This window comes from Kogia breviceps, chromosome 14 (genome assembly GCF_026419965.1).
Source record: "Kogia breviceps isolate mKogBre1 chromosome 14, mKogBre1 haplotype 1, whole genome shotgun sequence".
NCBI lineage: Eukaryota > Metazoa > Chordata > Mammalia > Artiodactyla > Physeteridae > Kogia > Kogia breviceps.
Window position 1 is genome coordinate 85057561 of NC_081323.1, and position 26070 is coordinate 85083630.

The 26070-nt window shown below is 52.8% G+C and overlaps 2 protein-coding genes across 6 annotated transcripts; one reads left to right on the forward strand and one right to left on the reverse strand.

Annotated features, from left to right (window-relative positions):
* Nucleotides 1-944: 944 nt before the first annotated feature.
* Nucleotides 945-10261, forward strand: ATP5MF (ATP synthase membrane subunit f). Its single transcript, XM_059036829.2, has 5 exons — nucleotides 945-1008; nucleotides 2814-2982; nucleotides 8614-8721; nucleotides 9345-9461; nucleotides 10126-10261. The coding sequence occupies exons 2-5, from the start codon at nucleotides 2970-2972 to the stop codon at nucleotides 10152-10154; spliced, it is 267 nt and encodes an 88-aa protein (XP_058892812.1). The 5' UTR covers nucleotides 945-1008; nucleotides 2814-2969; the 3' UTR covers nucleotides 10155-10261.
* A 1076-nt stretch (nucleotides 10262-11337) lies between these two features.
* CPSF4 (cleavage and polyadenylation specific factor 4) lies at nucleotides 11338-26064 on the reverse strand. Of its 5 annotated transcripts, none has more exons than XM_059036818.2 (8): nucleotides 25761-26061; nucleotides 22967-23017; nucleotides 20686-20838; nucleotides 18392-18487; nucleotides 17909-18002; nucleotides 16701-16773; nucleotides 15112-15204; nucleotides 11338-12277 (listed from the first exon to the last, which is right to left on the reverse strand). In XM_059036818.2, the coding sequence occupies exons 1-8, from the start codon at nucleotides 25861-25863 to the stop codon at nucleotides 12209-12211; spliced, it is 732 nt and encodes a 243-aa protein (XP_058892801.1). In that variant the 5' UTR covers nucleotides 25864-26061; the 3' UTR covers nucleotides 11338-12208. The 5 variants fall into 5 exon arrangements, with proteins under 5 accessions (XP_058892801.1, XP_058892800.1, XP_058892799.1 ...); XM_059036817.2 differs by having other exon boundaries at nucleotides 15112-15207; XM_059036816.2 differs by having other exon boundaries at nucleotides 15112-15282.
* Nucleotides 26065-26070: the final 6 nt, after the last annotated feature.

The following is a 26070-nucleotide window of genomic DNA, read 5'->3' on the forward strand; positions in this document are numbered from 1 at the left end:
TCGCGGGCTCTAGAGCACGGGCTCCAGAGCACAGGCTCAGTAGTTGTGGCCACGGGCTTGGTTGCTCCGCTGCATGTGGGATCTTCCCGAACAAGGGCTCGAACCCGTGTCCCCAACCAGGGATGGAACCTGTGTCCCCCGCACTGGAAGGCAGATTCTCAACCACTGAACCACCAGGGAAGTCCCTGCATGTATCTTTTTCATGAGCTGTCTTTCCAATGGCAATCATCTCCTGATCTGTTGACCTCACCATACCTGAATAATACTAAAACCTACATTTTAAAACATGGTCTAGCTTAATAGGTAGTCACTGGCCACATTAATAATTGCAATTAAATAACTTGGACTCAAAAGCCAGATGTTGCTGGTGGCTATTCAATTGCACAGTGCAGACACGGACCATTTCCACCACCACAGAACGCTGTATGGACAACGCTGGTCTAGTTGCTCCCATCTCGGCGATGGTCCTACCCTACCCACCCAGGCCAGAAAACTGAGTGTCCTTGACCCCTTCCCACGACCGCCGATCAAACCCAGTCCGTGCCCGAGCCCCAAGGATCCGCCTCCTGAATGTGTCAGCCCGCCGCTCTCCGCCGCTTCCCTTCTGTAAACAAACCTACCTGCTTCCTCTGCCTGCCACCTCACCCACACCCACGGGGCTCGCTCCACACCCCCACCAGCCGTTGCCACCCTAGTTACAACCACTGCCTTTCTGCCTCTGGCTCTCCCTATCCTTCCCAGCTTTCTTTTTCTCCACTCATCACCATCAGACCCAACGGAGAGGTCACGGCCATTTCCCAAACAGCTCTCACTTTCTCTTCTGCGGAGCCCTAGGTGGATTTTTACTTCCGGGCTCCTTGGGCGGGTGGAGCCACGTGACAATTCCGGCCTATGAGAGTGCGCGGAAGTACCGGTGAGTCCCCAGGCCTGGCTGTTGACAGGCCGGCTGAGTCTCTACCCTGAGCCAGGTGACTGAGATGGGGGCTGCTCGCCAGCCTGAATCCCTGAGTGAGTACAACGAGTAGAGTCCCTTGACTACCTGTGATGGGCAGTCAGGGTCAGTTCATAAAAAATAACCTGCAAAAAAAAATTTTTTTTAAGTCCCTGGGATTTGGAGGGACTATTCTAAACCTGGCAGCCTGGTTATCATTCTAGTAAATGTAAATGTAAATCTGATCATGCCACTGTCTTTCGTAAACCCTCACTGCCTCCCTATTTCCCTCAGTAAAAACTCCACTCTTCACGTAGCATGCACAGCATTTTGTGTTCTGACCCTTGCTTGCCTCTCCATCACTTCTCATCTCAATCACCACTTTGCATTATTTTTATTTATTTTATTGTGATACAATATACCTACCCCTCATTAAGGAGTCCATGGCCCCCTGCTGTGCATACATGGATCTACTGCTGTGCTCTCACCTGTCTACACACCTGTCTCCTGCACAATACCAGAGATCCTAGAATGCAGAGACCATGTCTGATAGATTTCTGTGTCTCTAGTGCCCAGTACACAGCAATCTATATTTGGTGAATAAGTAAGTGATAAAAAATGAGTTTGGGGCTTCCCTGGTGATGCAGTGGTTGAGAGTCCACCTGCCGATGCAGGGGACACGGGTTTGTGCCCTGGTCCGGGAAGATCCCACATGCCGCGGAGCGGCTGGGCCCGTGAGCCATGGCCGCTGAGCCTGCGTGTCCAGAGCCTGTGCTCCGCAACGGGAGAGGCCACAACAGTGAGAGGCCAGCGTACCGCCAAAAAAAAAAAAAAAAAGAAAAGTGAGTTTGCTAATTAACTCCCCACCAAGTCACTTTCCTGAGGAAGCCATCAGTTCACTGGTCCAATTCCTACTATCCACTCAGTACTTTTAAAAGAAATTTATTTATTTATCTTTGGCTACGTTGGGTCTTCGTTGCTGTGTGGGGGCTTTCTCTAGTTGCAGAGATCGGGGGCTACTCTTCGTTGTGGTGCCTGGGCTTCTCATCACGGTGGGTGATGAGCATGGGCTAGAGCATGGGCTCTAGGCACATGGGCTTCATTAGTTGTGGCACACAGGCTCAGTAGTTGTGGCTCGCGGGCCTTAGTTGCTCCACGGCATGTGGGACCTTCCCGAACCAGGGATTGAACCCGTGTCCCCTGCATGGGCAGGCGGATTCTTAACCACTGTGCCACCAGGGAAGTCCCTCCACTCAGTTCTTATTCCTTTATTTTGACATACATTGTTTCATTTAACTCCTTCAACAAGGTAAGCATTATATCCCTATTTTACAGAGGAGAAAACTGAGATTCAGGGTACCAAAGCATCTTGCCCAACTCAGAATGCTTAACCAAGAATGTTTATTGCGGCCTTTCCAGAAAAATCCTAAAATGGTGGTGAGGCATCATTGTGCCTGGAAAAGAAGTGGCGGAAAGAAGAGCTGGAGCTGTGTACCCTAGGGTCTTGCTTATTTCTGTCCTTAGAGCGTAGCGCCAGAGCCTGGACACATTAAATACTCCTGAATCAAACCTATTTGGAGCCTAAGCCTGGACACCGGCTTTTCCCGGTGATTGGGGATTCCTTGAATCTCCCATCAAGCACAGTTGGGAGGAAGGGTCTTAAGATACTCCTCATCTTTCACAACAAATTTAACACGACAGAATAAGAAAGCTAGGATACTCTTTCCTCACCTCCCTTTTTTTTTTCGGGGGGGTGGGGTGTCCCTTCCAGTCTCTTTCCTCCCAGAACTGGGAGCCAAGTTTGAGCCCTACCACTCCCACTCCCACCCCTTCACCACCCCCCGGGTTCCCAACTGCGGGGTCGCGGTGCTTTGCCCTACAGTTTCTTCACCCTTCACCCCACGGCGCACCTGAAGTCCCAGCCTTGTACCAGTAGCGACCTGCTTCCCGTGAGCCTCTGCTCCCGGACCCCAGGGCGCATGCTCCCTACCCAGCAGTCCTCGCGCGGCCCGGAGGAGCGGACAGCCAGGACTTCAAGATGGCGTCAATCGGTGAGTTTCCGTACCGGTTTAGGGCTACCAAGTTAAAGGCAGGAGTAGCGGTTCGGGGTCCAGTGCTCAGAGCCGCACTTGGAGGGGGAGGGACCGACTGCCGGAGCCGCCTGCCCTTCGCTCAGGACCTTCGCCGCGCCGGGCCCTTTGCCCAGGGTCCCACGCCGTCCAACCCTTCTTAGCTCGCGCCGCCGCGCCTCCCGCCTGCCCAGGGTCCGTGCCACTCGGCTGTGGCGGGGAGGGCGACGGCAGCTCGGCGAGGCGCCTCGGGGCTTGAGAATGCGCTGTATCGGGTCACCCCTCCTCTTCCCGCTGAGGAATAGCTTCTCTCAGCGTTGCCGCAACCCAGGCGCTTGTTTTGCACCTGAGCCCTCCGCGCGAATTCGAAGCTCAGATTAAGTTCCAAGAGGAGCTAATGCTTAGGACGGTGCCTGACACCATGTCGGGGTTGACGCATGTATATATATGTTGAATAGCGTTAGAGAGGTGAAGTGACCTATTCAAGGTCACTACTAGTGAGTGGGCTGAGCTGGAATTCAAACCTAGGTTTCTGGGGCCTCGTGGTAAACTGAGCTTTAATCACAAGAGTGACCTTACGACCAGCAGGCTTTACGATTACATGCATGTATAAATCGGACCGTCCACACTGATTTTTTTTTTTTTTTATACGGAAGCCACCATGTTTTAGCCCTGCATCCTCACCGTAGCCTTGTCAGGATCAGTGCTGAGAACGTTGATCCCATTTTAAAGATGAGGAAGATAACGGTCAGAGATGTGGTGTGGCTTGCCTGCTGTCACACAGCATGATAGCGGCAGAATTTTGACTAATCTATGTGTGTCTTACCCCAGTTTCTATATTCTTATTTTCAGCCCGGAGAAATGAAAAGGGGATCAAAAATATGAGAGTGATGCTTTTTTCCCATCTGTAAAAACAGGCATGAGAATATTTATCCAGGGTGGTTATGTTGTTTAAACAGACAACATGTGAAAAGGAAGCATTGAGACTTGGTATCTTATTTAAATAGAGGGTTGTAGTGGAGAGTGCTGTGAACTAAGGGTTAAACAACTTAGTATATGTAAGGTGCTTGTAACACTGCCTGACCCACAGTTGAATGCTAGTCATCCAGCTTTCCCTGCGTGACCTTTGGGTAAGGTCATGTCACACCTGGCCCATTCAGCATCACCCAGGTGAAGGAACTGGAGGCCAAGTGCTGATGCTCTTTTAGATGGTGTTTATTGCCAGAGCATAATGCCACTAGTCCATTAGCAAATAAAGTGATGGAAATACCAATTAACAGTGATAGATGAGATCAGGGTTGACAAAGTATGGCCAATGGGCTGGATTTCCTGTGGCCTGTTTTTGTATGCTGTGAGCTAAGAATAGTTTTTGTTTTTTAAAAAATTTGTAAAGGGACCTCCTTGGCGGTCCAGTGGTTAAGACTCCACCGCAGGGGGCACGGGATCGATCCCTGGTCAGGGAACTAAGATCCCGTATGCTGCACGGTGCAGCCCAAAAACATTAAAAAAAAAAAAAAATTGTTGAAAAAGGAAAAAAAGACTATGTTACAGAGACCTTGTGTGGCCTGCAAAACCTAAAACTCTTCGCTCTGGACGACCGCAGATGGATTTAGCACCCAGAAGACACTTGGCATTTCCATGTCTCTCCATATGGGTGGACAGTATGCTTCTTGAAGTCATAAAATCAAGCCAAGTAGTCACCTGCCCTCCCAAGAACCTGTGGTCCTTTCTCAACCTTCACTGAAAATCTGTCATAAACAGGAACTGTGTGTGGGGAACTTCCTCCCACCTTTAGATAGCTCAAAGGCAGAAAAGACAGATAATAATAATTCCTATTTACATAGCACCTAGAGCTAAGTACCAAGGTGGGTACTGTTCTTATCCTTATTTTACAAAGGAGGAAACAGAGAGAGCAGCACCTTGCCCAAGGGCACACAGCTTCAAAGTGGCAGTAAATCCAGAATACTCTGATGGTAGAGTCTGCTCTGTTCATCAGCACACTCTGCTGGTGTGAACCAGCTGCTCTACTGGTGTGAACCAGCCGCTGCAGAGGAGTGCTGGGGGAGGGTTTCAGTATGGCTGCCAAGGACTAAGGCCTTTGCCTTCCACTAAAAGAGAAACCTCGGAATAAGTGTAGATGCATCTTTGATGAATCTGATGGTCTCTTGGAATTTTGTGATGGTGCTGTACTTGGCTCTCCTTAAGGCTAATGTGATTTTTTTTTTCTGTGCTTATAAATTTCTTAGTTTTGGTTATGGAAATGCTGTTTTCTTCATAGTACAGAGATATAAATATGAAGAAAAATAAATTGTTGGCTTTTTTCTCTGGTGATGTGCCAAGGCACTGTGTCGGCCCCTGAATGTGAGAATGAGAATATGTTTTCATAGTTTGTGTGAATGTGAAAAAATAGCTTCACTGGGCCTAGCAGTGACCTAAATACTTTTTTTTTTTTTTTTGAGTCACCAGCCTTATACCAGTTGAAAATATTTTTTAAATTCTGTGTTTCCCTTGCACATTTCCCCAACATAGTTCTATTTTTAAAAAATTTTATTTATTTATTTTTGGCTGCATTGGGTCTTCGTTGCTGCGTGCGGGCTTTCTCTAGTTGTGGCGAACGGGGGCTACTCTTCGTTGTGGTGCGTGGGCTTCTCATTACGGTGGCCTCTCCCATTGTGGAGCACGGGCTCTAGGCACGCGGGCTTCAGTGGTTGTGGCACGTGGGCTTGAGCAGTTGTGGCACGCAGGCTCAGTAATTGTGGCACATGGGCTTTGTTGCTCCACGGCATGTGGGATGTTCCCTGACCAGGGCTTGAACCCGTGTCCCCTGCATTGGCAGGCGGATTCTCAACCACTGGGCCACCAGGGAAGTCCCAACATAGTTCTGTTTTTGAAAGCATTTTCAACCTTTTTATTATGGAAGACTTCAAATACAAAGAAAACAGAATAATGTAATGAATGCTTTGTATTTGTTACAGAGCATCACCAGTTAGCATTCTGCCATTCTAGTTCCATCTGTCCCTTCATCGTCCCCTCCCTACCACATTGCCATATTTAAAGCCAGTTGGTATTAGAATGACATGTTTGTACTCCTCCCTGCATGCAAGAAGACTTTGAGAGTGTAGCAAAGGTAGCCACCATGCTCTTACTCAAGAAGAAATGTGGTGTAGTAATTCTTGGACTAAAAGCCTACTAATTCAAGTGACGACAAAACTGGGATGTAAGATGTGTACTTGTTAAACTTTTCTTGAAATACCACAGGCAAGGTGACAGAGTAGGGTATAGGTCATTCTCAGATGACATTTTTGTTTGGTGTTGAGCTCAATATCATTGACACTTAATATTCCTGATTTGGAACATTCCTGAAATTCATTTGAGACTAACTCACATTTCAAAAGTATTACCAAACTAATCACAGTTTCTGTTCATAAAAGAACTAAAGGGTGCAGTTAATCCCTGAAGCCCTATAAATGTCATAAATTTTGGTTATATGCCATTTCTTTCTCTGCCACCTCCCCTTTTTTTTCTTGGATGTTTCACATGGACCTTAAAGAGATTTCAACAGTAATAACAGTTTACAGTTCTGAGCATGTTCCAAATGCTTTTACATAGATTCTCCTTCAATCCTTGGAATAAGCCACTTCACAGAGGAGGAAACTGGAGCTCAGAGGTTACATAGGAAGGAAGTGCTGGTGCTTGAGATAAGGCGGGCAGGGCAGGAGCCCTTCTAGGAGATGACCGTTAAGTTGAGATAGACCTGTGATGATCCAGGGGCACTGCAGATACAAAGGCCCTCAGGTGAAAATAATCCTGTTGCATCTGAGAAACAGAAAAGGGTTTGGCTGAAGTGAGGTGAGCCCAGGAGGATGAGTGCGTTTGAGATGCCATCTTTCTCACTGGAATGCTGGCTTTTGAGCACAAGGCTGTCATCTGCAGTCAGTGCTGTACCCACAGTGCTTAGCAGGCTGCCTAGCACACAGCAGCTGCTCCATGTGTTTGGATAAGTCTAGATGGAAGGTTGCGGCCAGTTTGTTGGGGACAGGCCACCTCACCCATGACCCTAAAACCATATGTGCCTCCTCACCTGTCACTTGTGACCTCTTGACAAGCAGTCATTCTGGTCCATCAGGGCCAAATGTCTCATTCTCCAGACAACCTGTAGCAGATTAGAAGCTGCCATTAAGTCTGAAGGCCCTGTCCTTAATAAGGGTTGGGAGACGTCAAGAGACCTGTGGGATTCCCCTTAGTGGACTCTTGAGGCTGGTCCTTAAGGAGCCTGAGTCCTTCCTTAGGTCCCGAATATGGAGGAGAAACCTTGGAGTGACTTAGTCTGGCTCCTCCTGTGGTTGGTCATCTTTAAGAAGAGGCAGTAGCCCTTGACTCCTTGCTCTGAAGAGGACACCTGCCAAACAGATTTTTTTTAATTTTTAAATTTATTTATTTATTTATATTTGGCTGTGTTACGTCTTTGTTGCTGCATGCAGGCTTTCTCTAGTTGCAGCGAGTGGGGGCTACTCTTCATTGGCGGTGCGCGGGCTTCTCATTGCAATGTGGCTTCTCGTTGTGGAGCATGGGCTGTAGGTGCACGGGCTCAGTAGTGGTGGCTGGCGGGCTCTAGAACGCAGGTTAGTTGTGGCACACGGGCTTAGTGGCTCCGCGGCGTGAGATCTTCCCGGACCAGGGCTCTAACCCATGTCTCCTACATTGGCAGGCGGATTCTTAACCACCACGCCACCAGGGAAGTCCCCAGCTTTTTTTTTTTTTTTTTAATATTTATTTATTTATTTGGCTGCACCGGGTCTTAGTTGCAGCACATGGGTTCTTTAGTTGCGGCATGCGGGATCTAGTTGCCTGACCAGGGATTGAACCTGGGCCCCCTGCATTTGGAGCACAGAGTCTTAGCCACTGGACCACCAGGGAAGTCCCCAAACAGCTTTTTAAAGTTGATCTTTTGGAAGAGGACAGGGGAAGAGAGATTCTCTCCTTAAGAGTATCTGGATATTCACAGGGCCAACCCCTCCCTGGCCCCCTTCCTATGTTACTCTTAAGCCCAGAGATGAATACAGTATGGCCTCAACCAGGAGCCATTCCCGTCCCCAGATTCTCATTGGAAAATGATCTGTGGCCTGTTGGGTCTTTAGAGTGGTTTTTACTAAGTCATTTGACATCTGTGGTCTGAGGTAGGATGCTTGAGGTAGAAATCAGATTGGCTTCAGGAGCATGAGAGCCAGACCTGAGGTGGAACCCTGCCTCCATGGCCTGCATGCTGTGTGCCTTTGGCCAAGATGTACCCAACTTCTCTGTCTCCCCCACTCCTACTTATAAAGGCATCTGTCCTCTGCTTTACCTCTTCCTCATGGCCCTTAGTTCTCTTTTTACCTAGTTATTCCCAGCAAGCTTTTATTCAAAATCCTGTTCTGCCATTATATAGACTCTGGCTTAAAATAGTATATGTGGTGTGACATGTTTATTTATAATATTACTTATATGCAGCTTGTATTTAGTAATGTTACTGAATGCACCTTTATTGAATGGTTGAAATAAGTGACACAGACGGTTGCTGTTTGTGTTATTGGGAGACCTCCCAGTGTGTGTTTTTTTGCACTTCCTTTTCAGTACCACTGAAGGAGAAGAAGCTCCTGGAAGTCAAACTAGGGGAGCTGCCAAGCTGGATACTGATGCGGGATTTCACCCCTAAAGGCATTGCTGGAGCGTTTCAAAGAGGTCAGAGCCTTAAGGGCATGTGTAAATAAAAGCACATCTCTGGGTCTTCAGGGCAAACAGGTCTTTCTTTGCCCTGAATTAATTTGGCCAGTACGAGCCTTGTCTCAGACCAGTAAGTTACGTAGAGAAGGACAGAGCGAGATTGTTAGCCCTCGAATTTCCATGTTTGATCGGTCCTATCAAAGGCTGGCTCTGAGATATTTCAGACAAGGAAATGTTTTCTATTGCTTGGAATCAGTACCCGTACCTCTGTCTTAAAGAAATGTCATAAGACTTAAGAGGAAAATGAGTTGGAAGCACAGGGGACATGAGTCTATAATGCTCATCTCCCTGCCAGGCAGAACTTTCAAGCTGAGTATTTGAAATGGTCTGTCCTTCAGCTCTGTGCGTTTTAAAGTGCAGAGCAGTCCTATATCATCGTGTCATCATCCTTTGGGAGCCTGCGTGGTTGCCCGCCTCCTCCGGGGCCCCCGCTTATTTTTCTCTATATAATTCTGGCTACCCTGTGGCTGTCTTTTGTGTACTGTTCCTTCCTGCCCCCGTGCCTTTCCTCAGCTTTGCCCTCTCCTATTAGAACGGGTAGAACGTGCCCTCAGAGGAGTGGCCTCCTCTCCGCTTTGCAGGTTACTACCGGTATTACAACAAGTACGTCAACGTGAAGAAAGGGAGCATCGCTGGGCTTTCTATGGTGCTTGCAGCTTACGTGCTTTTCAACTACTGCCGTTCTTACAGCGAACTCAGTGAGTCTCTTCTGGGTTGGTTTGCCTTCAGTGGGGTTTCCCATGACAGGGTGGTATTGGTTCACTTTCAACCTTAGAAGTCCATCACCCTGCAGACAAGCTGAAGACTTGGAGGGACTTACCAGAATATAGCGTATTTTAAGTGCAAAAATTGTGGCAAAGAGAAAGACAGGAAAAATAAGATAAAGCTGGGGTAAAGGTAATACTTAGGCAGCATTCTATCAGCCACTGCAGGCCCTGCCAAAGGTTGGTGGAAAACTTGGCTTTATCTTCCTAGCAGCCAGTGTGAAGAGGGAAATAGGTTGAGTGCTACAGTCCAGAGTCTGTGTGGTGCTCTGGAAAAGCCTGGCTGTTCCTGGTGCTGAAACATGAGAGGTCTGGTGGGAGATGTCTGGTGGCTGCTGAGTAGGCTTCATGGGCTGTTTCTGCCAGTGTTGAGCCACCTGCCAGTCTGTGGCATCCAGAGCACGCTGGCCCTGAAGGGTGGGCGCTTGGGTGCTGTTTTGCTGAGTGGGTATTCACTCAGGGAAGGAAGAGGCTGGCCAGGTGGCAGATTAGCTCTGAATTCCACAAGTAGGTTCTGGGTCGTCATCTGAAAGAAATTCTCAGGATGGCTTCACCCCCACCTGTGAAGACACTTACCATTTTGCCTTTCTAACTTCAGAACACGAGCGGCTACGCAAGTACCACTGAAGAGGGCGCACTCTGCATTCCTGACCATGACCTTTGCCTGGCACCCCTGAATCCTTTTATATCCTAGTGGAGAATTAACACCCAATAAAAGATGACTGGTACACGGACTGCCTCACTGGTTCAGTCGTTTCCCTGCCCTATAGGAGCTCCTGTTGCACAAGGTGGGGTGAGGTCATTCTGCAGCTCCTAGACAGCCCAGGGCTTTGAACCGTGGAGCTTCAAGATCTCGTCCCAGGGCGCTGGGGGGTCACCTAGAGCCTCCGCCAACAGTGCCGAGGTGTTTTCCTGCTCTGTGCCTCATTCTTGGCTTTTTGTCAGTTGACACTTTCACAATATAAAGCAGAAACCCTCATTCTTAAGGATGCCCTCCCCTTCCCCATCTTTCTGCACCATCCCGGGGTATTGGGGTATCAGGGAATTGGGAAGTGTGGGACCCCCTGGTCCTGGTAAGTAAGCTTCACTTGCAGGAAGCTCAATGGGATGATGGAGGCGGGAAGGGAAAGCACAGGCCCTGATAGGAGCTCTCAACTGCTCTGTATCCAGCACCCTCTTTATCCTTCACCAAGGCCTTCAGTAACGTGGTAATTAAGGTCAGAATCAGTTTTTTGGTGGTTGTTTTTTTTTTTTTTTTTTTTTTGCGGTACGCGGGCCTCTCACTGTTGTGGCCTCTCCCGTTGCGGAGCACAAGCTCCGGATGTGCAGGCTCAGCTGCCGTGGCTCACGGACCCAGCCGCTCCGCGGCATGTGGGATCTTCCCGGACTGGGACACGGACCCGTGTCCCCTGCATCGGCAGGCGGACTCTCAACCACTGCGCCACCAGGGAAGCCCCAGAATCAGTTTCTTATTCGGGGGTGTGCGATAAGCATATATACTTCATGGAGTACAGGGTGAGATGCTGTGGCTAATGATCTCCTGCAAGATTGGAACTTGAAGGAACAAGTATTCAACATCAGAAATAAAGGACACCTGCCAGGTGGCTGGCCCAAAGGCCAGGCTTCCAGACTGTACAGGCTGCCAGTACAAAGGCCTTTTCTTCCTCTGGCAGCATCACTTCCAGCCGTGGCTCACACTCACCAAAAGCGGAAAAGCGAGCACCAACGTCAAAGCCTCGTGCCGGGCAGCAGATGCAGCCGGTGGCAAGAATCCTCGCGGCACGGCGTCCCCGAAGTAATGAGACAGAGCTTGAAAAACAAGCTTTAATCAACTTCATAAAAATTGTTCTTGTAATTGAACTTGAATAGGCCCACTTGCCCAGCAGGTTGCAGGTGCCAGTTTCATATTTCCAGGCTCAGAGGCAGGGCCCTCTCCTCTAGGCCAAAGGTGTCTGACGGTACAGATGCTTGATGGGGCAGGAGGTAGGTGCACAGATGGACTGCATCGTCTATTCCAAGGGTGTCTGCAGCCCCAGCTTAAGGTATACCTTAAACACTGTTGAGCAGGTGCCCCGAGAAAATAAACCCAGAGGAAAGAGACCATCACACTGAAGAGCCCTACATGGTCCTCTCAACTGCTGCCACCCTGGAGCAGGGCCGGCAGGGGCAACTCCGCATTGAGTTTGCTCTGAAGGGCTGTCGCGTTCAAATCACATGGATAGGCACGGCCTCTGATTCAGCAGGACAGGGAGGAAGCAGGCGTGACTTGGCCACAGCTTTCAGTGATCCAGCAGTCCCTGGTGTCTAAGGAGGCCCTGAGAGGAAGGGCCACCTTCCTCACAGAACTGCCACGCACAAGCCCTTCCCCACAGCCTCCTCCCTCCCCGGAGGGTGGGGTGCAGAGTCCCAGATGGGAGGCCTCGATGCCTAGACAAACATGAGCGATCCCAACTTGAGGGACCGAACTGGAGCACATGGCCCCCTTAAAGAAAAGATTACAGTAAAACGATAGGGAAACGGACAGATGTAGCCCCGCAGAATAAAACCCAGTATGCCTGCCTGCCAGCTCCAGCCAGAGTTGTACCAGCATCAAACAGTTAAACGCACACTCCCAAGGATGGCCCGGAGTGGTCCCCAATAACGGGCCCCCTCGGGCTGCTCTGAGCTGGCTCCAGCTGCTGTTACTGTCCACTGAGAAAGGCCAAGTGCCCTTTGGTGCATCTGTTGGCGTAGTGTCCTTTTTCACCACACTGGGAACAGCAGGAAGGGAAGGAGGAAACAAACAAAAAAACACATGGTTTCAAATGCAATTTTCAACTAAGGCAGCACCCGCTAAATTTAAGGTTGGGAGCAGGGACTCTGAAATTCTCAGCGGCACAGATTTTCATTCAAACACGGGGGGAAGGGGGCTCCAGAAGGTAGAGTGGCACAGAAACCGCAGCCAGCAGCTCGGCAGGTGGAAGGGAGCACGCAGGCCACGGCGGACTCTTGTGGTGGGGGGCAGGGTGAGGAGAAGCCCATGGCATCACAGCTCTCCCGCCTCTCCAGGGACCAAGCCCCTCTGCACGGCTGGCCAGGCACTTACCTCTAAGGCACAGTTCTGGGGCTCCCGAGACAGGGGAGGCGGCAATGCAACAGAAGCCACCAGGCTCCTCCCCCAACTCAGGGATTCACTGCGTGGACACAGGGTGGGCTGCACCCAAAGATCTTTCCCTCCTGGCTCGTGCATACTTGCCTAAGCTACCCCTGGGCCAGGTGTGGGTCACAGGATCAGAGAGACGGGACGATTAGACTTGGGGGAAGAGACCCGGTAGAATCACTTCAAAAAATCTAGCAGGACCCTGACTTGTCCTGGCTGGTCATCCAGACCCTTCCTTAGCTTCTCCTCATTCGTTCTTGTTACTCCTCAGAAAGCAGACGGGAATTATAAGGAAGGAAGTAGCAGCCTCGAGCACTGAACAAGGGGTCAGGAGACGGGTCGGGGCACCCACCCCGCACTAACCCACCCAGAGCCCTCCCAGTCCTTGCTTCCTTGGTCTGGAGCTCGGGGCTTTGGTCTGTTCTATTCTCCCGACTGCACAGTCCCTGCGTTTTCAAGTGTTTCTGATCTGTAGGTGTAACTTGTGTGGACGAGTGGCCTGTGCGGCTGCCAGCTGGACCTTTGGCAGATGTGATAACAAGAGGGAGGGACTCCGTGGCCCCACTTGCTGCCCTTGGCCTGTCCACTGGCCTCCGCAGCTGATCCCGGGGAATCAGGATTCCCCCGAGATGGCTTTACTATCCACTGTGCCCGTGGTAGGAAGAGGTTGTTAGCTTTGTCCCCTACTCCCAGCCCCATCTTTCTAAGTTTCCAGGACTCAGGAGAGCTTGCTTCAGAGGCCCTGCCGACAAGTCCTGGAGGAGGCAGGACTGCTCAGCTGACTCAGGACACCCGAGTCTCCTCACTGGACTTGAGAACTGCCTGGTCTCCCCTCGCCTTTTTCCACAGCCCCCCTTCCACTCTCCTCACCTGTTAGGGCTCAGGCTCAGAAATCTCTGTGAGGCCTTCCCTACATGCGTGGGCACTTTTAACTTTGGTGTCTGGGCACCTGCCTTCCCCTCCCTCAGAACACAGGTCCCTTCCGGGAAGGAGCGACAGCAGTGGGTTTCTCCGCGGAGCTGACGGAGCAGGTGCTCAATGAGTGTCTCATGGCTGTGGGAAGTGACCGGTGTGGCTCAGCCCTTCCCAAAGGCAAGTTCTAGGAACAATATAGGCATATGCTTTTCGACTTGGCCCTTCTGCTTGTATGCATGGATGCTCCAGACACCAGACAAGAGCTCACAAATGTCTGTCAGATTCAGCACTATTTTTAGCAGCAAAAACTATAACTTAATAGTTTACCGATGGATAACTGTTTACCAACAGAGAACTGGTAAAATTATGTAGTCACTGAAATACATTAGAGTTACTTATGCCAACACAGAGAGATCCAGAATGTTATAAGGAAAAAGGGATTATAGAACACTACATACTAGGGCCCTATTTATATTAAAATATATATTGTGCTTGTGTGAATAAAAGTTTAGAAGAGGACTTCTCTGAGTGGAGTCCTCTGTAGGAGCTGTGGAGTGCAGAGGGGTATTGAAAACAAAACGTTGGGGACAGGACAGCTGAGTAAAGTGGCTCTTAGGCAAATGGTGGGAATAAAGGGCAATGCTCTGTACGCTGAACACCTCTGTATCATCTGCAAGTTTTCACAGAAAGCATGTCTAATTCTGTATTTCATCTAATAATCTCCACATCTGAAATCTTTGTGAGTCTAGTTTTGTTGGTGGTTTCTGCTGACGGTGGTGCTTGTTTCCTTCTACGATTTTTATTATGAGCTCATTCTGGGGAACCTTAGTTGTAGGAATTCTGTGTGGCCTGGGTTGAGAATAAATTTCTCAAAGTCGGGTGCCAGGGGCTCACCCATCCGGAGTTGTTTTAGATTAGAAAACTTAGTCTGTGGCTTTTTGGCCCTCACCAAGGTTGTGAACACAGGCCCAGACTCAAGGAAGGGCCTGCCAGTGACGGCAAACTCAGAAGGGCTTTTCTCCCCCGCCTTTCCATCCTGAGCTGAGAGTGAGATGGACAAGTTTTCCAGTAAGTTTTTAAAAAGTTTACCCTTTCCCTGAACGTCCCGTTTTGCGAGTGGGTGGGGGTGGAGGTTCTACTCCATTTCCTTCCCACGCGGGCCTAAAGCTTCTGTCCCTTTCCTTTGGGTGTGCCCACCTGGGATATGAGGACACCCAGAGGCTTCAGGGCTCACTCTGTTCCTTGGATTCGTGCTCCCACTTCGTTCCCGGCCTCTGGAAGGTTCCCATCCCTTTCTTGCAGGCACAATCCTTTCATTCAACAGCATGTGTTTAATTGTTCACCTGGCCTTAGTGTGTCGTGGACGGAAGTAGGATGGTCTCTAGCTCACCGGAGTGGCCCAGTTTTACTCTTCCAATCAGCAAAAACAAAGATGTCTTCATTCTTCAAAATCAGCTAACTCTCTGGGGAATGAGGGAATGGCCACTAACGGTGAAGACCCCCTGCCACCCCCCTGGCCCCGGGACTCACCTTGTAACAGGTGACCTGCTCCAGCGGCCGGGGTCCCCGGTTGCCTGCGCTGCTGTTTTGACTCTGCATGACCCCGATGACCTGCGGGGCTCTCTGCTGGTTGGGAGAAGAGTTCTGACTCGTTAACTGGATCAAGGAGGACGACCTTTGTAATGGCGGATTGTTACTTTGCTGGAAAGAGTTATACAACACGGTTTTACTGCGGAAAACACGTGCACGCAGACTACCAACGGGGACAGGAGAAAAGAGGGCGGGGCTTCTCCCGCAGGACCGTGACCGGCAGGAAGGAGCGCTTCCACTGTGGACCGGCTCGGGAGAGTAGGTGCAAAAGAAACGTCTGGTGACGGTGGCAGGAGCCGCTGCCCGAAAAACACCATGCAGACACACAAAAACGAAAAAGAAAAGAAAACAAAACACCAAAGAGACGAGGCGGTCTCCGGGGTGGCAGGGCGAGGGCATGAGCAGGCCTTACTTTTGTTTGTGAGGTTCTAGCTTCAGGTCAGGATGAACGCTTGGTTCAGCCAGGTGTTTAGAGCCTACACGGCGGGCAACAGTCACAGAAAACAGTCGGAGGCTGACACGCCGACCTGCGCTCTAGGGGCTGAGAGGGCCCTCCGCTAGGGAGCCACGTGAGCAAGGCGGACAGGGGCGCCTGGGGTGGGGCCTGGACAGCAAGGCCACCGCCGACTGACTGAGTGGGTCCCTGGCTGTGGCCTTGTCATTGCAGGAGCCCTAAGCCGGGAACCCCAGGTCGTCACGGCCGCACCCACACGCGGGAAAGCGCGGCTCTGACAGGAGTTCTCTTTGGTTCATCCCATACCCTCCTGAAGGTGGCAGGCAGTGCTGCGAGGGTGGCCACAGCCCCTCCTGGCCGCTCGGCCTCTGGCATGCAGGAGGGCCAGGCAGGCTCCGGCAAAGGGCTCAGAGTCCAACCAGGTAAGAAGTGAGGCTTCACAATTGGTGGGCAGTTTGCTCAGCCTGCTGAGACCCTGCCTAGGACACCTGGCCAGCCTCCCTCTGGGCTCCCGCCCGCAACCTGTAACCAAAACCAAGGCGCCTTTGGTGGGGGGTCACTGCTGCAGATTCCCATTCGTTTATGGCATTTCCCTCTCCTCATGCTGGAGGGGAGCAGCCCACTGCTGGGGTGTGGGATCCCCTCACTTAGGAGACGAGCCAGCTGATGCCTCGACCCTCTGTTTCCAGCATCCCCCCTGCAGTCAGGCACCGGCCAGAGAACCAGTCAGCCACACTTCCGCTCCCGCCCCGCTGGGAGTCCCGTTTGTAGAGGGAAGGGTCTGAACCGCAAGCAAGTGTGGTGCCCACACCGCCCTGCACTTGCCAGGCAAGAAGGCAAGAGAAGCCCGGTGGGCGTCTAGCTCCAGCAGACAGCCCTCCAGCCCAGAGAAGGTGCAGACTGCTCCGCTCCCTGGAGCTTCAGCAGCAACCAGGGTGACTCCCCTCCTCTCCCACCTCCTCCCACGATCTCCAGCCGGGTCTCCGGCAGGCCCCGCACTGAGGTGGGGGCACCGAGTGTTTTGTGGCCAGGGCGCGGCCAGGCCCGGCAGCACCGCGGGCCTGGGGCACGGTACCTTTGCGGGAGGCTGCGTCTGCTGCGGCAGTGGGGGCTGCTCGGTGGTTCCCATCGGCAGTTCAAATCTAGGGCTGGTCATCCAGAGGCAGAAGGGGACAGGAAAAAGAGAAGAGGAGGTGAGAGAGGAGCTAGGCTGGTGGGGTTCTCGAGTTCTGGCCCCGGGAAAATTACAAGCAGCCTCTAGCCAAGCACAGAGCCACACGAGCCACCTGGACGTAGGGTGGGTGCTGGTGCTCAGGACGGTGCGGAAGACAGGCCTGATGGGCCTGGACTCAGACCCAGCTTTGCCTACACCTAGCTGTGAGCCTGGGCAAGTGCTGCTCAGAGAAAGGAGGGAGACAGCTGGTACTGTCAAAGCCTCTCCAGAGGCGCTCTGTACGCAGAAGGCCTTCCCAGCAAACACCCTTCCCTGCAGGGGCACCTCAAGTGTTAGACCTCTGACAGCAGAGGTCTGGGGGACACGGCCTCCACCACCGCCCCACACGGAGGAATCCTGGGCCACCTGTCGGCTCCTAGGCTTTCATCTAGGGAGTGGGACCAAGTCAGGAGCACCAGCCACCTGCCCACCATGTGGCAGCAACCAGGATACTCTGCTTCCGTGCAGGGCTCAGCAGCATGGATGGAGGCAGCACAGGGGGTCGGGGGGGACACTACTCTACGATCCCAGTGCCAGCCCGCAACCACCCAAAGTGACGGGTGCACCGAGACCCAGGAGAGGAGCGCTGAGCCCTCCCACGCAAGGACTGTCTGTCCTCTGGGCAGGGCTCCAGAGGTCACAGATCTGCCTTTGACCGGGACCTACCACCTGACCCCGGCCAGCGGCTGAGCTCTGAGCCCCAGTGTCCCCATGTGTGAAACGGGGATATCCTTTCACATGTGAGGGTTCTATGAACCTCCATGTAGGAGGCCCCGAAACTGAAGCTCCCTTCCTTCAGGGCACAGGTTCTTAATCTGAGGTCACACGTGCCTGAGTTTTTCTGGAGCACAGGGCCCATGGCTTTCATCTGAGTCCTAGATGGTCTGGGACACAATAAAGGTTACCCTGCTTTAGGCAGAGCCACCTCCGCTCAGGAAGCAGTGGTGGTCCCTCCCCATCTCCCACCCCTGTCCCAGACCCTGTGCTGACACTACCCAGTGACCAAAGGCCCGATGGGCCCAGGGGAGACACAGGGGGCAGCAGGGCCTGGGCAGGGGCTGGCTACTCACTGCATGAATTTACACGAGGGCCCCTCCGGACAGAATCCCACGAGGTAATTCACACAGATGACTCTCCGCGTGTGCCGGTGCCTGCACAGGGGGCCTGTGGAGCCAAGCGCCAGGGTCGCTCAGATTGTGCCCTCTTCAGGGGGTGCCCTCATGCCCTTCTGCCAGTCAGAGCCCTGCCCACACTGCCGCCTGGGGGCAGAGAGCAAGAACAGGGCTTCAAGTGCTGGCTCTGCCTCTTACTCAGCAGGCCAGCGGGCAGGGTGCACACCCTCTCAAACACTAGTTTCCTCACCAGAAATACGGGTGAGAACGCGGCCCAGTGGGAACCTGGGGAGCCTCGAGGGACTTGGTGTGAAGACTCACTAGCCCCCCAGTGCCTAACACCACGTTCTGCGGGAAAAGGCAGGACCAGCAGAAGGTCATGCGGGTAGAGGGAGGGAGGACCGGCTTCTGGCCAGGCAGCCCCGCCCCCCGGACACCTACCATGCTTGCAGAAGCCACGGTCGTACCAAGGACAGTCCTTGATCTTGGACTCGGGGTCGATGTGCAGGAAGGGGCACTCCTTGTTGCTGCACTCCCCTGCAGGGAAGCCCAGACATGCGTCTACCTGGAGAGCTGGACCCAGACCCACCTGTGCTTCTCCTGCGGCCAGGGCCACGGTACAGCAAAGAGGGCCAGGTGGGTCTGGTGTCCAGTCCCGGCCCGGCGAGCCCAGGGCAGGGTGTCTCAGAGCCTCAGTAACCTGACTCGTACGCGGGCTGTGACGGTCCTTCCCTCACAGGTGTCTGTGCTGCCTTGAGGGTCAATGACACTGACAGAGGCAGGCACAGGGTACACACTCATCAAACAACTCACGGCTCCACCCCTCACCCAAAGGAGGTGTCGGCAGTGTGGGGGGCCTGGATGTGCAAACACATCAGCTGAGACCAGTAGCAAATTATGGTTCCACTCTGATGAGCTCTCATGGGACAGGGGAAAGGCCTGAGGACTCTACCTTTTACGAAAAAAGTAGGGAAGATTTGGGAACTCACAGCTGCGTCCCTACGGTAGAATGTGATAAAGCCTTTATGACAGCTCCTCTCAGGAGCAGCGGGCCCAGCTGGCCACCAGCATCTTTCAGCCAAGTACAGGCACTGCCGACCTGGGCAGCTGCACTCCCTTCGGTCCATTTACACACAAAAGGCCGGTCGGATCACTGCTGTTCGGAGCACACTCCTTCCCAGACCCACAAGTCCCTATGGGGTCTAGACCAGTCCCTTCCCAGCCACACTGGCCTCCCAGGGGTTCTTCTCAGCCTTTGGCCCCCAGCCCAGGTCTCCCCTCCTCAGAGAGGCTGTCCCTGACCACACTGCCTCAAGATCTCCTCAGGTGACCCCACTGCTGTCGGTCTCTTTCAGAGCACTTATGGTGAATTCTCTTCTCTGTCTTACTGGTGAATCAGCTGCTTCTTCCCCTAGGCCACTGGAGGAAAAGCACCACGGGGCAAGGATGGCGTCTGTCCTCTTTACCACTGTCCCTCCGGGGCCTAGAAAGGGGACCCTCGCCCGTGGAATAGTGTCAAGAGCCGCAGACAGTGCGTCTCCACCAGGACAGGCTCTGCAGGGGAAGTGCAGGCAGCCGGTGGCCAGAGGCCTGGAGGGCAGCGGGGCCCAGGGCCATCAGCAGGGAAGCTGGGAACTCAAGCCAGCTTGCAGAGGCGCCCCCGGGAGTCTACCCAGGAGGGCTGGCTCCTGCCTTTGGGGCCAGATGGGAGACGGCCCCCATGGAGAAGCTGCTGCCCCTTGCGCTACTGGTTCCCGTGATGCTATGGGCAGGACGGAGAGGGTGGGGAGCTGGGAAGCTGAGTCCTGTTTCCCATCTGTCTGTGCTTTGACTTCTCAGCTTATGTTGCCTCTATAAAAAAAAGCCACAACTATCATTAGTAAGCCAGCAGGCCAAGCCTGTTGGGCTGCTGACATAATTCACGTCTCCTCTGCCAACACTGCTCGGAAAGTGCGCCGCACGCCAGCGTTCCTCGGCCCCTCACAAAGGGTGCAGCAGGCGTCCAGCCTCCTGCCGGCTCCTGCCCGGGGCCTGAGGCCAGCAGTCCTAGGGCCAGCGCCCAGCCTCATCCTGACCAACAGGGCTTCTTCCTGGGCAACCTCGCCCAGGGCACAGGCAGGGGAGTCTAGTTCCATCACGGAGCACATCAGCTCCACCGGGCCCTGTGCCAGCCCCACCGCCCTGGCTTCTCCACACAGTTCACTCAGTTCAGCTAAGGCCACGTGTCCTCTAAGCAAAAAAAAGGCAATCTCACTTTCAAGGTTAAGAGGACGGTTCTTTGCCACCAGAAGACAGCCCCGGAGAAGCTATTCTTAAGGGGTATTTAGGACAGACGAGCTACTACCCAGGATCACACTTCCAGAGAGAAGGAACTGACTCAAGCCTGGGGGGCAACCAGCTGCCACTCCGGAAGAAGCAGCTGATTTAAGGGAGGAGGTCCACTGGAGCAGAAACAGGGCCTCCAGCCAGCTGCCCCGCTCCCGCACCCACCGTGAGACCTGGGTTAGCCTCGACTTCCCAAAGTACCTGCCAGCGCTCAAAACACAGAAGCACTATGAAGACACAGGGGTTACGAGAATAACCCTAACTGCCCATAACTGAAGGGCCAGCTGAGGTCGGCAGGCGTCACAGGCGCCTGAGTAGCTGCTTAACCCCCAGGTCTCGGTGCTCGGTGGGGCCTCCCGGGGCTCCCTACCCGGGGGGTCTGGGTGCTGGGCGCCTGCCACGTGCCTCACCGAACTTCGAGTAGAAGTAGCACTCGGGCATCTTGGTCATGTCGTACTCGTGCAGGAACTCGCACTGGTCCCCCTTCTTGCACAGCCCCCGCAGCCAGTGTTTGCACACAACCGTCTTCTCACCGCTGATGTGGCGGAACGGGCACATGCCCCCTGCCGAGGAAGACGGGTTGGGGGGTGGGTGTGGTGTGAGGACCCAGGCGGCCCCTGAAAGCAGCGTGTCCTGGAAGGTGGCCACTGCCCTGGCAGAAGGCAGTGTGATTTTCGGCAGCATGTGAGCACACATTTTGAGTTTCAATAGTTATGGATTTATTTTAATGTGTCTTGGGAAAATCTAAAACATCAAATCATGATCCCACAGATATTCCATAAGATGGAAACTTAAGAAGCCTAAGGGAGGTGGGGGGGAACGGGGAATGTTTTTCTTAATTTAGTTAAAGAAGAGTTCTGGTGATACACAGACATGGCAAAATTTGTAGGGGTCGTAAAAGACTGGGGTTTGAGAAACACAGCCCTAAAAGATAGAAGGCAAAGAGGACCACCAGCAGAAGCCTGGACTCCGGGTGGGCTCTATCTCTAGTTAAACGTGCCCACTGAGCCCTAAAAAGGACCGAAATTTGGTCACTTTTAGAGACATGGATGGACCTAGAGACTGTCATACAGAGTGAAGCAAGTCAGAAAAAGAAAAACAAATACCGTATGTTAACACATATATGTGGAATTTAGAAAAATGGTACAGATGAACATGTTTGCAAGGCAGAAATAAAGACACAGACATAGAGAATAAATGTACGGTCACCAAGCAGGGGAAGGGGATGTGGGATGAATTGGGAGATTGGGATTGACATATATATATACTACTATGTATCAGACAGATAACTGATGAGAACCAACTGTACAGCATAGGGAGCTCTACTCAGTGCTCTGTGGTGACCTAAGTGGGAAGGAAATCCGAAAAAGAGGGGATAGATGTATACGTATAGCTGATTCACTTCGCCATACAGCAGAAACTAACACAGCATTGTAGAGCAACTATACCCCCCAAAAAGACCCCAAATCCCCAAAAGTGCCCACTTAGTCTCCAACAAGTAAGAAAGAAATCAACTTCAGAACTGAAGAAATGCATCGTATACAAACTGGGGAGGTCTGCCTTCTGTAGAACCTGAGCAATCAACCACCCAAATAGGACAGAGCCATACCCTGGGAAAGTCACATTTCTAACTGGTGACCTGGAGGGACTACTGGGAAGGCTTGACCAGAATGAGGTTGTGTCTGGGAAAGATCCAGACCAGCCCCACTGAACAGAACCTTCTGCAGTGATAGGAATGTTCTCTATCTATGCCGTCCAACATGGAGGCCACCAGCCACACATGGCTACTAAGTAAGTGAAATGCGACTAGCGTGACTGAGGCACTGCATTTTTTATTTAATTAAATTTGAACAGCCACATGGAGCTAGTAGCTACTGTATTAGTTAACACAGAAACAGTGGTAGTGCCCTGTGTCCAGGATGGCTGTGCTAACAGAAGGTGGTGGGTCAGAAAGGCAGAAGCCAAGGGAATGAGACCGGGAGCCCAGCAGAGGAATGATGTTCCGACCAGAGAGCCTGAGGTCAACCTGGCTGATCTACCTGGCGGGGTAAATGACTTGAGTTATAGAACCACAACTTGCCCAAATCATTCATTAAAACCATCCCCTTGCTGTAATTCTGTGCACCCTATTCAAGCTTCTAATTAAAATTTAGTTTCCAAATAAATTTGGCTACAGGAAGAAAAATGCCCAGACCTATACATGGCATGTAGGGTCCCACCCAACGGTGTGTCTTATGAATCAGCAGAGTTTGGCTCATGCTGCCTGTGTTGGGACCTGGTTAATATGAACAAGAACCCCATGAGACACACTCTCGTGGAGTTTTTTGATGAGAGTACACAGAGGACACGAGCTTGTGTACACTGTAGAATCAGAAAAGGCCTGGGCTCAGCCACTCACTGACTCTACGACCTTGAGAAAGTTCCTGAACACCTCAGGGCTAGGGGACTCTGTCCATGTCACAGGTCAGCTCGTGGCTGCAGAGAAAGTGAGGTGAGAAGGCAGACTCAGAGCCAGATTCAGGCAGAACACCCCACCACGTTCCTAGCTTTTCTGGACCACAGTTTCATCTAGGGACACCGTGAGTCTGCAGAAAGCAGGGTGAGCCAGGGACCTGAGAGACTGCGAGTCTGCCGTGGACAGGGCGGTGGAGGGTGCCTCGCGGGGAATGTGGGGAGCCAGGGGTCTCTTACCTTTGCCACAGGCAGCTTTCAAAAAGAATTCGCAGACAGCAGCCCCCGACTCTGCAGAGAGGAGAAGAGGTGTCAAACAAAGCGATGTGTAACTACTATTGGTGACATCTGAAGATGGGGAGGGAACCCTACTGGCCTTTAACACACAGAGGGGTCAAGGCACAGGAAACGGAGCGGCAAAAAAATGCTAAGCCCGAGCAAGCAAGGAGAAAGCTCCTTAGTTCAGTCATTCCCTGCAAAATGAGACATCTGCACTGAGACCGGTCATTGTTGGGGCTTTCTAAGAATCTCCTATAAGCAAGATGCTTTCAAGGAGTTCGGAGTGGATGGGGGAAGGAAGGATGGAATGCAAGATCACAGAGATTCATTACTCCCCGCTCAGGCGTTCCAGAGGGCTAATCCAGGGGCACTTCAACCTGAGGCAGAGGGAGGGAATGATCCCACGGGAAGCACAAACAAGCGAACGGGGGCTCTGAGGTGGCACCGGCTCCAGAGAAGAGGCAGGCGCCTCGGAGAAGCTATTCCGGAGGGAAGAGCATAACTGAAGACACAGGAGCAGGACTGCTCTTAACATGCAATACCAACACACAGTAATTAAAGGAGCACAGTCTTCTGCTTCCACAGACGGAGCCGGTCCTGGTGAGGGGGCAGGAGAGTAAAAGCTGAGCGCAGTGGAAGTCAGCGGGGCCCAGGGCTGTCCCAAGGAGCCCAGGGACTCACCTGCCACGGCCACCAGAATAAACAGCCCGTGCCTTCCCACACAGTTTTCTCTATCAACAGGCGTTTTAGCATCATGGGAAACCCACCGACACCATCTCTGAAGCCCACTTACGTGCCTCTCCTTGCTAACTTGCAAGAGATTCGTTGGCTTCTTGGAAGCAGGCAGCTTTTTAGGGCAGATTTAAGGTTCCAGTGGTGGGAGTCACAGGGGTGTCACTCGTTTGCATTTCAAAAAGTCCGAGAAGTCTTACATTAAAAAAACGTACCATTTAAGAGTATTTCTGGGCCTTCATTCTTTTCAGAGGTTAAAGTCGTTTCATTCCCTACAGCCAGAAGAAGTCCAGAGTCGTGGGGATCGGGTTTTAGGCAGACAGGATAAAGGAGTATGCCTTCAGGGCATAACTAAGTATCAGTTAGAATTGATACTTCCCCATATTAAGATGGGACTGAAGAGCAGGGAAGGAGGAAGAAGAGCTGCAGCCTTCCTGGCCTCTAACACACTGACCGTGATCTCAGGCAGGCAACGAATGTTGACGGCGCTTACCAAGTCTGAGGCAGTACCTGTGGCCAGGCATGTCCTGGACCCTCCCTAAGAACAGGTTTGCGGGCTCCCCACCTCTGCGCCTGCCCTCACAGGCTCAAGTATCTGTGCTTCCAGGCTGGAGCGGGGAGGGAGAGAAAGAGCCGCCCTGCGTGCAAGGTTCCATGCCATCAGGCTAGTGCCATCAACACAGGAAAAGCCCACGCGTGAGTGGACATACACGTAAAAGCACAAAGTGATCACGCGTATCAGCGAGTAGGTTTAAGAGTGCGTATCTGCACGTGAGCAGCGGCTTCTGAGCCGTGTACAGTGGAGACAGCGCTGAGTGTGTAAAAAGTAAGGCTGTTTGAATTATGTCCCTTGGGCGTAAGCACTGTCTCACACAGAAGTGTCAGCGTGAAAAGGACGCCTCAGAGGTCACGTGTGCATCAGAAGTGTGGCCACTCGAGAGGAATGAGGCTGCAGGGAGACTTGCCCAGCCCTGGGACACGTGGCAGAATGTGGGGTTGTGGCCCATGTCCTCTGGCAGCTACAAGAGATGGCATGGGGAACCGCAGACGGAAGGGTCAAGAACCCTGGCGAGCTCATCGGGCTCCACCAGGCGCTGGGCAATCTTTGGCAAGTCCCCTCCCCCACCCAGGCCTGAGCTGCCCCACCTGTGGCTTGAACCCAATGACCTCTAAGAGCTCTCTGACATTTAACGTTATAGCATTAGATTTCAAGTATATCTGGAAAAGAGAAAAATTAAGGAAAACTGTCGGTTTCTTTTAAAGTGCTAGACGTTCCAGGTAATTCCCTGGCGGTCCAGTGATTAGGACTCGGCGCTTTCACTGCCGTAACCCGGGTTCAATCCCTGGTCGCGGTCAAAAGAAATAAAGATAAATAAAGTGTTACCCGTCCCACCTGAGTTGGGGGGGTGGGGGAAGCCAGGAGCCAGCACGCGAAGCGGGACAGTGAAGGGACCTCGGGCGGCTGCCTGGGTGTGATGAGTGACCCAGAGGTGGGGTCCAGAGAAACAGTGAGGGATGGGCTCCCAGGAGTGCGAGGCCTAGGAAAAAAATGGAGCTTGAGAGTCTCACTGGGGTCTCCTACAGAGAGGGGTAGGTGGGGCCTTCCCTCAGCAAGACTCCTCCAACGGCCCAGTTTTGATGAAAGCAGGAAGAGGGCCAAAAGTGGGGGGCCTGGCAATAGGGAAAGGGGAGATCTCAGTACTTTCCCGTAGTTGAGGAGTGTGGGCGAGTGAGGGCAGGATTTCCAACCCAGGACACCTGCCTTCATTCAAGAGTTATTTGAAATGCCGGACGTGGTCCTGCCCTTCTGAAGACTGCCTTAAAATAGCCCCCGGGGCAGTGGGGCGCTCCCTAGTCCAAACGATGGGAAAAGTGGGGTTCCCAGTATTGGGGGAAAGGAGTCCCGGCACCGAGGGGGAGGAGCTCCCGAACTCAGGGGGAGGGAGTCCCGGAACCAGAGAATGGGGGGCCCGGGGCCGAGTCGGTCGCGCCCCGCGCCCGCCTGCCCCGACCCCGCGCTCACTGTCCATGCCGGGGAAGGGCAGCGGCTGCGCCCCAAGCTGCTGCTCCACCGCGATCTCCAAGTCGAACTTGATGTGGTCCACGCTGGCGATGATTTCCTGCATGGTGGCGGCGGCGGCCACACCGGCCCGGCTCCCGCTCAGGTCCTCTGCCGCCCTCACACCTCCAACCGCTGTCGGCTCCGCAGCACACGGTCCTCCACCGCCCAGCCTCGCAGCCGCCGCCGCCGCCGCCCGAGGGATGCTGGGAGCGCCCGGAGCCCGCGCCGGCCCTTTCGTCTGCCCAGACTCGGCCAATCAAGCGCAGAGTAC

What these genes read in the sequence shown, in the direction of transcription:
- ATP5MF (XM_059036829.2), top strand. An exon ending in TGCTGGAGCGTTTCAAAGAG is followed by an intron (nt 8,722 to 9,344) that starts GTCAGAGCCTTA and finishes TCCGCTTTGCAG; the next exon opens with GTTACTACCGGTATTACAAC. An exon ending in CCGTTCTTACAGCGAACTCA is followed by an intron (nt 9,462 to 10,125) that starts GTGAGTCTCTTC and finishes TTCTAACTTCAG; the next exon opens with AACACGAGCGGCTACGCAAG.
- CPSF4 (XM_059036820.2), bottom strand. Translation starts at nt 25,863, where the DNA reads ATGCAGGAAATCATCGCCAGCGTGGACCACATCAAGTTCGACTTGGAG. An exon ending in GCCCTTCCCCGGCATGGACA is followed by an intron (nt 23,018 to 25,760) that starts GTGAGCGCGGGG and finishes TCCTCTCTGCAG; the next exon opens with AGTCGGGGGCTGCTGTCTGC. An exon ending in AGCAGGTCACCTGTTACAAG is followed by an intron (nt 12,278 to 15,111) that starts GTGAGTCCCGGG and finishes TGCTGTTCCCAG; the next exon opens with TGTGGTGAAAAAGGACACTA.